The 13,716-nt window shown below is 40.2% G+C and overlaps 1 protein-coding gene and 1 long non-coding RNA gene across 9 annotated transcripts in view; one reads left to right on the top strand and one right to left on the bottom strand.

The window, feature by feature from the left end:
* adgrb3 (adhesion G protein-coupled receptor B3) overlaps positions 1-13,716 on the bottom strand; it is an 87,954-nt gene that overhangs the window by 29,144 nt on the left and 45,094 nt on the right. For 5 of the 8 annotated variants that reach the window (XM_077730410.1, XM_077730411.1, XM_077730405.1 and 2 more), the window contains 6 exons: positions 10,736-10,842; positions 9,502-9,699; positions 7,305-7,373; positions 4,292-4,400; positions 624-770; positions 31-106 (listed from right to left, as the gene is read on the bottom strand). In XM_077730410.1, the coding sequence (XP_077586536.1) occupies positions 31-106; positions 624-770; positions 4,292-4,400; positions 7,305-7,373; positions 9,502-9,699; positions 10,736-10,842 (706 nt within the window). The remainder of the gene's footprint in view (positions 1-30; positions 107-623; positions 771-4,291; positions 4,401-7,304; positions 7,374-9,501; positions 9,700-10,735; positions 10,843-13,716) is intronic. The other 3 variants (XM_077730406.1, XM_077730409.1, XM_077730407.1) reach the window with 2 other exon arrangements.
* The window catches only part of LOC144205811 (uncharacterized), a 44,603-nt gene that overhangs the window by 6,165 nt on the left and 24,722 nt on the right, over positions 1-13,716 (top strand). The gene's annotated exons all lie outside the window — the stretch shown is intronic.

Raw genomic sequence — 13,716 nt, 5'->3', positions numbered from 1 at the left:
ATACTTCTGAGTTATACACATTGTTCTTACTCTGGTGAGGGCAGCATGAGTCCAAGGGTCTTGTAAAGAACTGTTCCCAAAATGAAGACAGGTGATCCCTCCATGTCTGATGGGAAATAAGATATAAAGTTATAGTACATTGCTAGAAAACTGAGTTGAAATTTTAACAATGTATTTGCAGTTTATTTGATATATATTGCACAGGATAGGCTGTATAGAAATATCATTTTACTTGGTTGATAAAAGTCAAATTGTTAATGCCCCCATTTACAAAAACACTTAAATTTCTTTTTTAATACAATGATAGTACAAATGATTCAGATGTTAGTGATCATTATCATACATTTTTTATTTACTCATTTTTGACAGTTAAGGCAGATGGTAGCAATCCATCTGATAGTCTAAGTAGTCATTAGGAGCAATAAAAGAAAGGAAAATGCTGAGTTGACAGTGACTAAACGAGCACAATGAAACAGACAGTAGATTTAATCATGTTCAGAAATTTAGCACATTTTATTCTCAGTCTTTAATCAAAGCTTGTAGGTTTGTCATCATAAATTAGAAATATTATTAGAAATAGTAAAGTCGGTATATGAATCTATGGGAAATATTTGGAAACAAACCTGCACTTTGGGAGACAAAAAGGGCTTTTGGGATGACAACTTTATCTTCAGAATTCCTAGCCCAGTCTACCATGCCTTTTCGACCCTTCATGGGAAAGTTGATGTCAGTCATCACTGACACGGCTGGAAGTCTTTGGATGCTGGCCACTGTGCACACAAAACAATCAAACACAATCCGTGAAGGTCAGTAGAAATTAACTCTGAACAGTGTGTGTGAATTTCACTCCCGCTTTAATCTAGTTGACTCCTGGCAAAAAGAAACACCCTCTTTACTGGCCGCCAGTCAATTGCAAAGCACATCCAGTGACAGACAACTATTTGTACTCATGTTGTCAGGAAAATTAAAAAAAAAAAATGGACATTTTACCCCACTGGATTATACTATCATATGATCCTATCAAGTGATGTCTCAAATGTCTCAAATGAATCAATGAGTGATTTTTTAATCAGCATGCAGATAGGCTGGTGGATTTTTTTCCTAGTAGAGGTTGTTACATTACAAGGCTGATACACAATGGCCATATGATAAAGAAGTGAAAGACGCTTTCAGTTGGTGGAGGTCAACGTGTGCAATGCTGTGCAAATCATTTCAAAATGTTTTTGAAGTGGGGTTTTGGTGTATTTTGTTGGAGGTCGTTGTCTGTGCATCAGGTTTCTCTTTTGGTTGATGGGTGCATGCCTTTCATTTTGTTGTTGTTGTTGTTGATGAGTGTTATGATGTTTGTTATCAGAATACTCGTAAATGTTGACTAAAGTGTGGTGGGCCATTAGCTATGTTTTTGGAGATGGGGAATAACCAGGTTGAGGAAAAAAGACACAGAGAGAAGGGAATATGCTATCGTTGTTGATCATCCTGCTTCGTATTCCAAAGAAGGCTGTGACAGATGCATGGATTTATCTTCATGTCAATATACTTATTACATAAGTTGGTACCTAAAAGCGTGTACCTTCAGTGTGAACGGTGTTAGAACTTCATTACCCTCCACTAGGCCTTTTAATATTAAGAAAAAATTGAAAGACTTAATACCTGTTGAATTTAATCTCAGCCACTTAGTCTGAATTTACCCTCAGTAACGCATGACGACTGTAGGGGGAGCCTTGGAGCAAAACAAATATATTCCTTACATTTTCTTCAATGTTATTCCCAACATCATTGAAGATATAACTGTCCCCCTGACAACTGTTTACCGGTAATCTCCTTCATCGCTCTTTGCTCTTTTAAAAAAAAATTATCACCTCCCCTGCTAAGATGCCACTCCACGCACTGCGTCAATTCCCCCCGATCGAGCAAACGAGTCTCGGAATTACAAGTGGAGGATAGAGTTGGCCCGTTCGTTCTCTGCCCGCTATCTATCGCAACCTGTGCCAGTCAGGTGCTGCTTCAGAGAGGGGAACGTGAGGCTAATCCCCATTGATGCAAAAGCTCCCCATTGTTCATCGTGCTTTGCCAACAATGCCATTTGAATACTGGCAGTCATCCACGAGTGGATGAAGTCTGTGACGGGGAAGGCGTGTCTGCATGGTGGGGATGATCTAGGAGCAGCCATGAAATCACATTGCACCAAGTAGGCAAGGAAGTGCCAGATCCTGGGCGCGGCAGCGGTTTTGGGTTTCCTTTTTAGTCTCGGGGCATAGCATGAAAGGCAAGCACTGTAGAGGAGGAGAGGCTCTTTTTGACAGTGCAGGCTAATTCTGCATGTAAACAAGGCTTTGCATCTGCCCGATGGGGCTCGGCAACACAAATAAAGCAATCATTTAGGATTGTGATGCCATTCAAAGCGTGTGGAGTGTGCTGCATTTTCACATTGGGGGATTATGCTACTGCTCATTATGTTTCAATGCTGTAATGATGCACTCAGCCTTAACTACGCTTCTCACAACAGGTAGAGCGAGTTGTCATGCGGAAAAAACACAATGCAAACAAAAGATGTTTGAACCCAACCCATGGCAAGATAAAATATACCTTTTATTTGTTTTATGTTTTATGACCTTGAATTGGCTTTATCTTTTAACATATCTATGGCTAACCGTTTGTGTTTGGCGTTTAAACTACGCCATGAAGTATTTTCAAGTGTCTGGTAATAAACGACATGGAGTAATACACACGCAAATGCATGGTATATTTCAAAGTACAAGGACTAAGTGTAACAATGGACACTTTTGGATGGTTTTCTCAGAGGCATTCTGATCCATCATTATGTAAACCGTGTCCCGTAAAGTGCCTTTTGAGTGTTGGGTGTTTCCTATAAGTGGGTCAAATGTTGCTTGCCGCATAGAATACAAGGGAGGAAGAAATCTGACTCCTTTTGGAGCAATTGTCTACCAGCACAGCTGTTCATACTCGCACTCATTTGCATGAATAAATCAAGAACGCTGTTCTATTATTCCATCCCAGCGAGGCGGAATCTATGGCTGAGTGCGAAATGAAATGCCACAGAGACCTGCGATCATCTAGGAGGCATTGGGACATAAAGTGAAAGAAGCCATGAGCACATTAGCAGGGAGAAATATTGTTCCAACAGTAATCTCAAGAGACTTTTTCTATCAAAGAAGGGGCGTTTTAATCTCCACTATGACCATTGGGGCAATTAAAACGCTTTCTCGCTCATTAAAGCTACAATGACTAACTTGTAATTTCCCTCCAGCTCAATAGCAATGCATCAGACACACCCACAATATTCTCCCAAATCACAAACAATCATGTTATAGCGAATATTAGACGTCAGTACTAAATCCACAGATTATTTTAGCTATATATGGATTGTAGTGTCACAATTTATCGGAGAGAAAAAATGTTGTCAAATGGGTTTTGTTTTGCAGTAAACTGCAGAAGTTTTTAACCTTCACTTTACTTCTAGGAATTATTCTTTTGTGCGATTAGCAAGATTCTTTTTCTGAGAACTGTTAAAGCCTTTTCTGAAGTAGAGAAAAGATTGGTCATTCGCCGAGTAGCGGTATAGCTATAAGTCACACATCGTAGTACGTAGTTGACCGACCAATTTATTGTGTATAGGAGTCTAAAGGAGCATAAAGTGGGTGCCTGCCGGGTGGCAGGACCACCCGAATTGAAAGATGGTTTCCGTCATATTGTGATTTGTTTGGATCAGCAATTGTAAACTGGCTTTCCTAAAGTCGTTTGTTGTTATTGGAATCAAATTGTGTGTTTTTTAAGTGCTTTCTTAATATCAGCCGTTTAAAAAATTGACCCTGGAGGCTTTGAGATATTTATTTGTGTTTTTTTTAATCAGTTTTTGAGTACCTTTTGATATTGTGAAAGGAAACATGCTTAATTATTCGCACTGTGACTATAAATAGGCCCGAATCATATCCAGAAAAATATATAAAATAGAATTTCAAATAGAAATGCTAAAATGGAAAGACTAATGTAGTAAAACCCATTCAAACTGCCTTTGGTTACAAAAAAAAATTGCAATAATTTACGTTTAAATTCTGTCTAAATATAAAAATGTGCCTGTCAAAAAGGATTGCAAGAACAATCCTTCACCTGGAATCAGTGTTTTGAGGTTAATTTAATACATTTTAGACCCACGGCTCTTTTAATAAACATTATTGATCCCCAAGAGTTTTTGTACACATTGTTCTTCATGCACCATTTCCCCTAAATTAATGATAGGTGTGGAAATAGAGGCTTGGAGGCTGACTTTTACCTAAGTTTCCAGTCATCAAATAGGCATTGTGGAAATCCTTCATTCCCAATCCAACGATATGGATGAATTCCTCTATGACCTGCATGAGCTCCACCGCTCCAGGATAGATCTGCAGGAGACAACAAATTATTAAATAAATCATAGAGAAAGCACCTCATTTTCCACTCTAATGCTCTGTATCCACACACCCAAAAAACACACACATACATAGACACACGCAGACAGGCTGTCTGTAGGGAAAAAATGTGGCAAATGGATTCCGAACAAATTCAAATAGAAATGTGATTCAAAATAACCCCATACTTAATGCTTAGTGAAGAAAATGACCTGACCCCAAGCATTTTAAACATTGCTGTATTTATCAAAGCTGCAACCACTAATCGATAAAATCGACCATTAAAATGGCGGTATTTTTTTGCGGATATACTCAAGCGTATTGGCCTTATATGAACTGCTATAATCAATCATGATTCTTCAATTTAACTATGACGTGTTTTATGGATGCTCCATACCCACACAAGGGGGAAGGGGATGGGGGGTGCATACATGAACCTTGATTGTAACCCACAAACTCCGGACTGTGAGACAGTTATGCTTACTGCACTAATTAGTTTCAATAAGTGACAGACTGTAATAAATTAATACAATTATTGTCTACTCATCTACATGGTGACAGCACAAAGGTTGTCAGGTCATTTGCATGTAAATTGGTTATCAACTGGTGACTGATGGTTTGGTTTGTGGGGGTAGAGTAATTCAGGTATTTATTGTATTGTGATTTATTATTGACCCTAAAATATAATGATTGACACTCGACATAAATCCGAGGTGTATTCTTTTGGCAAAATGCTAACCGCTACTGAAAATGTGAGTTTGTTATCCTTTTCTTGCCATCAAATTTAGCCCAAAGGGGGCAATTTCTTTTCTAATACCTTCTAATTTGATTAATTAACACTAAGGTAGTTTGAGAAAATATGATTCTGGTTGATGTATTTTAGTGTATCGAAGAATCAACAACTCTTAAATTCTAGTCGCCAACCAAAAGCAGCCGTTTGATATGGTTCAGCACCACGGACAGCGCCACAAGCTCTAAGCTATTGACACTGGGGGCGCAGTAAGCTATTTCCTCCAGGTCAATAAATCAAAGGCATAGCAATGCCCTTGCAAGGGATGGGCCCACTTTCCAGGCTGCTCGTTTATATAGTGACAGGTCACATCGGCGCTCTGGCGTTGACAGGGGAGCCCATCCCTCCCCACCATGTCAACCTCCCAGTGATGTTGTGTACAACAGTGCTTGGTGATGTTCCCTAAGCGTCAACTATACACAAATAGCTTTACTTGAACAAATGTGTTAGTATAAAATGAGGCTCTCGAGCAATTAAAAAAGGCCTTCAAGTGGCATTTGGCAATTAGCACCTCACTTTGAGTTTATATTGGACCAGCACCTGAGGCAGAACACCCCCCCCCCCTGCACCCTGCATGTGTGTTTGTGATGGGTAAATCAGGTTAAAGTTGAAATTCTCTAAGATGGCAGAGTTAAAGAAGTAGCTAGGGCTAGGATAGGGTGTGGTAGGGTTGGCCTGGTCAAAAGACAATCACATTGCATTGTCCCTTCCGGCATGTTTGACGCACAGTGCAGTCATACTTATTCCACTAGTCTCCATGGCAACTGTAAAGATGTGAAGACAGTACAGGGAAATGGCTGCAATGGGGTATCTTTAGACAAAGCTCTTGCTTCCCTCTCCATGGTAACTGTGACAGGAGGTGAATATATAGTGATCCCCACATCCAGCTAAGTCTGCAGCCACTAAAACCTCACAATGACTTCTTTATGAGAGTTTTGTTTTCAACATAGACAAACATATAGCACATGGATGCTGTGAAAATGGAGTAACATGCACTCATTAAGGCAACACACACACCAGAAAGTGTGAACAATTGATAACTGTGAAGTTGGAACAGTTGAAAGTAGAATAGTGTGTGAATATCAAGTTGATGGAAATAAGGCAACAATTGCTTTTTTTCTAGATTTCCACAAATCCCGTCCTCAGTTCCACTGATGCATTTTGCCTCAGTGAGTTACAGTGAGTGAAGCGAGCAAATTACGGGCCCTGTCAAACTACAGCTGCCATGAATAGATACTTAAATACAGTCTATATGGACAGCTGGGAGCAGCTGTCAACAGCAAACTGATCTAACTTGATTTAAAAACAGCCCCTTTGTCAGGTTGTGTCAGTGTAAGTGTTACCTAATTCAGGTGGATCTGGCAGTAGCATCATAGCAGATGCCCTCTCCAGACACACAGCTATCACAGATGGCATCTTTTGTCTAGGTTATGTGTTTTCGGGGGATTCAGCTCGCAGACACGAGACGCCACGTTACAAAGATGGCATCTCGCAATGCTCTGACGTGGGTGCAACAGAGGATGTAGCCAGAAGCTACTATTCAAGGATAAACAATGTTGCAAGGAAACGCTTTCTTTTAAACCACGACACACGACTGCAGTGCTGCAGTCCTTCGATATGCATCCCTAATAATAAGTGACCCCCACCCCCTCCCTTTCCCTCTCTTAAAAGTACACATTTCTCCAGCATGCCACTGAGAAGACTGACATTTAGCTGCTGCACTGTAATCAATAAAACATTTAAAGCCTGAAGTACAACAGAGTGCTGTAAATTCAACTTAAGTAATGGTCTAATCACACTAATTGCCATGATTTGTTATCTGCTATGTGGAACAATGTGCAGAATAGAAGGAGCCCTGCAGTGCTTTTTATGGCTGGACAAGTCTCTGTGGCTGTGCTGCTGCCACCAAGTGGCGATCTGCGTAACTAATCTTCAAAAAATGAGGCCATATGTACTATGAGGACTAAATGACCCCTGAGACACATAGCATTATCTAAGCACAAACCTGACTTTTATTTAAGTCTTAGGGGTGAGGTCACACAACATGCCGTGAGTTGTAAGTGCACGGCACTCATGCAGAACTGAATTATTCACCATAACATGCCTACCTTCTGCGCATCTTCCCATTTCTCCTTGTTTTCCTCTTCTAAGAGATTGCTGATGATTTGAAAGAAATTCTGGGGAGAAATAATCACAGAGAACATTACACAGGAGAATTTTCACTGCCTTTTTTCTCTCCCAGCGAGAAAAAAATGCCTTTTTTTCGTACAATGTGGGGTCAGAATGGGTCTGTCTGGCATACGTCTCGACACAACAAAATCTCCTTTAATGCAGTCTCGCTGCAAAATATTGAGCACTGGAGGAAATAAGCACAAGCTGCAACCCTACAGATGAAAGGGAATGTTTAAGCAGCTGTGCACATTGTCTTATTCAGCGGGGGGGAGTCGGGAATGCTTGGGGTGCATGCCTGCAGTCGTAATAGGACCTCGGCCTGATCCTTAGTCTTGTTATTTCGTCTGGCCCACAGTGTGCCTGAGGGAGTGTCGCTCTCTCTCTCTTTCGTACTCCCTCTCTATCTCTTGACACAGGCTATCTTGTTTTCTACTTGAATGCTTATGCTCCCTCTGGTGGTAATGTGCCCACTTTAACACTGTATTAGTGCAGAGATGCGGCGAAGGGTTGGGGCGGAGAAGGTGCTGGCTATCTGACTGCTCTGCTGTCGGTCTCACACGCCCCAAAGAGCTCCGGTAATAACCCAGGACACAATGCTTTTCTCATCTCGCAGGTTTTATTTATTTATTTTATTTTTTATGGGGTAAACATAGCTGAATGGGCTCAAAGGTGTTCGTCTATGCTCTGCACATTCATGTAGGATGTTGAATTAGTTCATAGGGACATACTGGCGCTATTTAGCATCCATTTTTTAGATGTGTTGCAAATGTCGCATCATTCAAAAAATGTCATTTCTCTCTCGCTTGCTGTCTTTTTTTTTATTACCCAGCATCCCCTATGACCCTTGTGAGGATAAGCATTATGTGGGGAAAACATAATATTAATGGAGGAGTGGTCTGTAAAATAGAACCATTTTAGTGATGTGATTACGAGTAGTAAGAACATCTGCCTCACAGTTCTGTGTTCAATCCCTGCTGGGTTTTGGCCTTCCTGTGTGCCATTTTGTCTGGCTGCTCCAATTTTGTCCTGCATCTCAAAAACATGCATGCCAGAAAACAAAAAAAATACCAACAACCATTCAATTGCACACCTATGGACAATTTGGAGTGGACAATCCGCCTACTATGCATGTCTTTTGGATGCGGGAAGAAGCCGGAGAACCCAGAGAAAACCCACACAGGCACGGAGAAAACACACAAATAGCATACGGTAACCTCACGGGTTATTGAACCCGTAACTCCTAACTGTGAGGCGGACATGGTAATATAGTCAGACTTAAATCAAATGTCAACAAACAATTGACGCCCCACTGAGTTGTAGGAAAGACGGCACGGGGAGACAGTCTGTAAATCACACGCATGTACCCAAGTGAGCCCAGATCCCAAGGCTCGACAAGGGTGTCTTTGAAAGTGACACGGCTCTGAGGACATAAATTATCTTATTGAAGATGGAGGTGGAGCTTTAGCTATAATCTCCATCATTGACATAAAGAGGATCAGGACTGCAGTCAAGCCCAACATGATGAGATGAAACAGCTTAGGCTGTGGAGGAGACTTCTTAATACAATAGAGCCACGGGCTTGTTTGTCCCTCATTGTGATGCCTCAGACCTTTCTCTTCTAATATATGACAGCGGTGGAAGGCATAAGATGGCTATCTGTTTTTTAGTCCCACATAAGACAAACGGCTTTCTTCTATTAATTACCTTTTCATCAGAGTTGTTGAGTGAGATTAAAATGTGGTTGGGATTCAATTGAAAATGCATTTGGAGGAGACTAGTGAATGGGTGGTCCTAATTCAATGTTAAAAATTGATTAAAAAACTGGATTAAAAGCCCTGCATATTAATAGAACTAATATATAGAACTAAAAACAGAAAAAATAATGTTTTAAAAATGACAATTATTGATTCAAAAGGGGGATAATCAGGCAATTTAATATACATCTATACTCTTCATTTTAATTTGATCCTAAAACAAAAAGTCAGCACTCATGATTTACTTTGTCGGGCCACACAAAATGATGCGCCGGGCCAGATTTGGCCCCCGGGCCGCCACTTTGACACCTGTGGTTTAGGTGTTTTGGTGATACATTGATTTTATTGAGTAATTATAAAAAAACATTTATTTTTTTACCTGGACATCATCCGAAGAAGGCTCATAACTGGCTCTTTTGAATGTTTCGGTTACATTGCGGAGGATCTCCACAGAAGAAAGTAGATCCCCAGCGTAGAAGTTCTTCCTCTGGGTCAGGTCCAGAAGGTTTTTGGTCACCTGACACATCCCATCACCTGCTAGCATTCTCTGGCCCTTTGCAAGGTGGCCCTGAACCTCCAAAAACAGGAGAAGACAAAACTTGAGGCCTCGGCGTCCTTTAACTTTTTTTGACATAGAAAAATGAAATGGAGTGCATGAAATATGAATATCTCTGAGACCCTTTATGTACATATTTGAGGTAGAGTCAATTGGTATTGTGGTTCACAGATTCCAGAAATGAGCCAATGCGATTAAAAGAAAGATTCACATTTATGTACAAATTACAAATTTGTATATGGTACATAAAGTATACATTTACCATTATAGTGTAACAATAGACTAACAGTTTGCCTTTGTTATGATAATGTTACAATTCAAGATTGCCATCCCCTTTCATATGTGTGATTTTGACATTATTTATTAAAAATAAAAGAATTAACAGGACAGCTAAGGATGGCTTTTTATTAATTAAACATTTTTAAATCTGGCAAGATTATAGAATAATTTATTAATTGTATATTTGGTTGGGTTGACAAACGAGTTGTAGTCTCATTTGTTGCTTGTAATTTTCCTCTCTCAGTATTGGATACGATGGAGCTTGTTTTTGCCAGAATTTCAAAAAGCTTGACTTGCATTGATATTTGGGAATGGGCATATTTTTTTTTGGATAACTTGCAAAGACAATAGCAAAAAAAAAAAAAAAAAAAAATGAATATGCTCGAATGGCTTTGATATTTACAACATAATCCAATCTTTTTTGATTTATTTTGTGGGCAACATACAGCCCTTTCCGGAGCAACATGTCCGTGTTTTGGATGACTTGACACTGTTTTAGAGACAATTTGTTCTTGGCTCTAGTGTAATTGTATTTCAGCCATTTACATTTGGTTGATTTGTGTCCAACACAACAAGAAATCACAAGGGGTGTGTGTGAAAATGAAGACAGTTTATTACTGAAAGATAGATGGCAAAATGTTCCCTTTCCTACTCTATTGAAAGAGCTACGTTTTGACCACAGTGCAATGAGAAAGGAAGATTGGTGGAGTACTAGGGGGTGTTACATTTTGATGCATTGGGAACAGAGGATGTGGGAGGGAGCTGACTTTGCACCTACTGATTGCTGCAAGTATCTGAATTCATTTGTTATGCATCGCGCATAGCTCGGTTGCTCCCAGAAGGCCATACCACGGTGATCCAAAGAGCAGCGTCGACTGGTTGTGCCTGCGAGACGGAGGGAGGGCGAAAATGCAACAGATTTGGAGAGGAGGAAGCGGTAGGGGGAGAGAGATAAGAGGGGGAGGACAAGGATGCAGGGATGCGGATGGACAGAGTTTAGGTACAGGATTAAGACCGAAGGAGAGTTGAATGACAGGATGGCGCATAGTGATGTCGGGGAACAGGAAATGAAGGGAAAAGAACAAAAAGAGGACAGACGTATTAGTTCTTTTCATAAGATATTTAACAATCCCCTTTTGTCCAGTTCTGCCGCTCATCATTCACTATCAAAATTTGATGTTGCCTATTCAATTATGCAGCGCATTTGAGAGTGCTTTGTAAAGGTATTAGTGCTAAAATAGGAGTAGCATGGCTTGTTATATGTGCATCATGTCTTGTGTTATTAGTGCAACATGCAAAAGGGAAAGTGTGGTTTATTCAAGCATGCAGCAACGTTGATGCGGTCGCTGTCAGGGAATGGAACAGCGATCCTGAAATAGCGGAACCACCCACACGGCCGTGTACGCATCCTACATAGACAGTACAACATCACACCTTCCCAGCTGGCGACCTGCTAGAGTGCACTTCACAGATCACCCGGCCGCTCCACATCCCGAGGAAAACTCCCACAGTAACCAAACATTTCCCTTGGCGTTCTTCCCTCGCTTAAACCTTTGCAATGTCTCGTTCTCATTTCAAATGCCGACACACACACACACACACTCAGCGGGCTTAAAACCATCTCTCCTATTCACCCACCTCCGTAGCTACTATCTTATCTCCTTCCAAACACTCTTACTGCACAAAAATGTCACACAACAGCAGAGAGTTAAGACTCAAGATCAGTTTTATAGGAAAAACTCCAACCCATAGCTACTATACGTGTAAAACAGGGTTGCGTTAAAGTCAAATCGATTTTATGTGGGCAGGACCATTTTAGATATAATATTTAGATTTTTTTAATTTTTATAAATTGATTAAAATAATTGTATTATAAGCCCTGAATATTCCGTTTTTTATAGATCCAATACAATGTTTATTTTAGCTTTATTTAAATGTATTTTTAGACTTAACAAAGTTATTTTGAACTAAAAAAATGGATTAAAATGACTTATTGATTTAAAAGGGGGAAAATCAGGACATTTAATATACATCTATACTCTTCATTTGAATTTGAACCTAAAACAGAAAGTCGGCACTCATCATAGACTTTCCCGGGCCGCACAACATGATGCGGCGGGCTTAATTGAGTATTCGAAAGAAATTGTTATGAATGAATGCTTTTGACTTTGGTGGAAAAGCATTAGATGTCTACACGTAAAGATTAAAATTGACACCTAGTTTTAACAAAATGAAGGAGGAACAATTATCTCCAACCACCTTACAAGCTATAATCTTGAAATATAACGCTGTAATACGTCTGAACATTTTTTCCATTAATGTGTGGATAAAACTTCCCTTCTGTGTCTTCAGCTGTGATTATAATTCCTTAGGGTTTTTTATCAATGCCAAGACTTAGGAAGAAGGCTGCCAAAGATTCTCACTACCGTGATTGGAACCTTTTCTAAAAAGATTCATATCAAATGTCAGCTTGTCCTGGAGGCATCACAGTCAGTGGTAAATGACTAAATCAGCTGGCAAAAGACAACTTTTCTGCCACCTGCAAGATGTCATTCATTGATCAGCTAATCATCTTTCAATCCTTCCTGCCAAAAAATACCTTCTCAAATAGGAGACAATGTCCTCACATCTTAAGTGTCATTTAAAAAAAAAGCGAAACGTTAAAGTACATATTGCCAATCCTGAACACCGTGACAAGTTAGTCGACAATTTTCTACTCCAGCACACGTGTCTTTTAGTTTTTTTTTTCCTGCCACACCTCAATCTATTGAATTGGATGTTTCTTTAATGCAGAGGTCGGGAACCTTTTTGACATCGAAAGCCATAAACAATTCATATTGTCAATTGTTATTCATTGAGAGGCAAACTCAGAATTTACTAGAAGTAAAAATACATAAAAACACATGCATCTTTAGTCATTTCACTGCCTTTAAAGTACAAAAAGTCTGAGAATTATGCTGACAAAATTGTTACCCTGATGCTAATCAATGGGATGCATGCCTGCATGCATGCAGAAAGGTTTAATTAAAAACTGGAAGAGTAGAGCGATTCTAAACGTAGTGTCCAGATTTGAGCTCACAGTTTAGCAGAGAGCCATACGCACCCATCCAAAGAGCCACATGTGGCTCCCGAGCCATAGCTTTAATGGCTAAGATTTAGCTGGCAGACTTCCCCCTTTTCTTGAAAAGAAAGTCAGAAGATAGATGACTTGCAGCTGAGCTTGCACCCTTGCGTCCACCTGTCTTTCCACATTTAGACACTATCCACATTGGCCTAAACACTGGCCCCATCTTCTCGCCTCTGGTGGCAGTTGTCACCCACGATAGCTGATGGCCAAGTGAATGGTCGCCGTTACTGTGATGACCTTGATGACGACAGTGATAACGGCAATAGAAGCGCCAATGCCCCAAACACATTTTGGACACGTCATGGCAGCTGTCCGCCCATATTCACGTCTCATATTTAGTAGTTGTATCGCCGGTACTGATCAATTCATCCTAGTTAAGTCAATCTCAGTAAACCCCCCAGTCCTCTGGAGAAACAATCGATCAAATCAAGGTTTTCTTTCACGCCAGGTTGTTTGAGTTTGACCTCCATTTGAATATAAAAGACAAGGTTAAGAGGTTGTCGTCCAATAAGTCCGCTCTTACTCACCAAACTCCGATTTTTGTTGCGATTAATCACATTACAAACAAACTTGACCTGATCTATACGTACTCGATTTAGTCCTTTTCCAGCAGTGTCATTGTACCGAAAATG

The sequence above is a fragment of the Stigmatopora nigra genome, chromosome 12 (assembly GCF_051989575.1).
Source record: "Stigmatopora nigra isolate UIUO_SnigA chromosome 12, RoL_Snig_1.1, whole genome shotgun sequence".
In the NCBI taxonomy this organism is placed as follows: domain Eukaryota; kingdom Metazoa; phylum Chordata; class Actinopteri; order Syngnathiformes; family Syngnathidae; genus Stigmatopora; species Stigmatopora nigra.
This window is presented reverse-complemented; position numbering and strand designations above follow the sequence as displayed.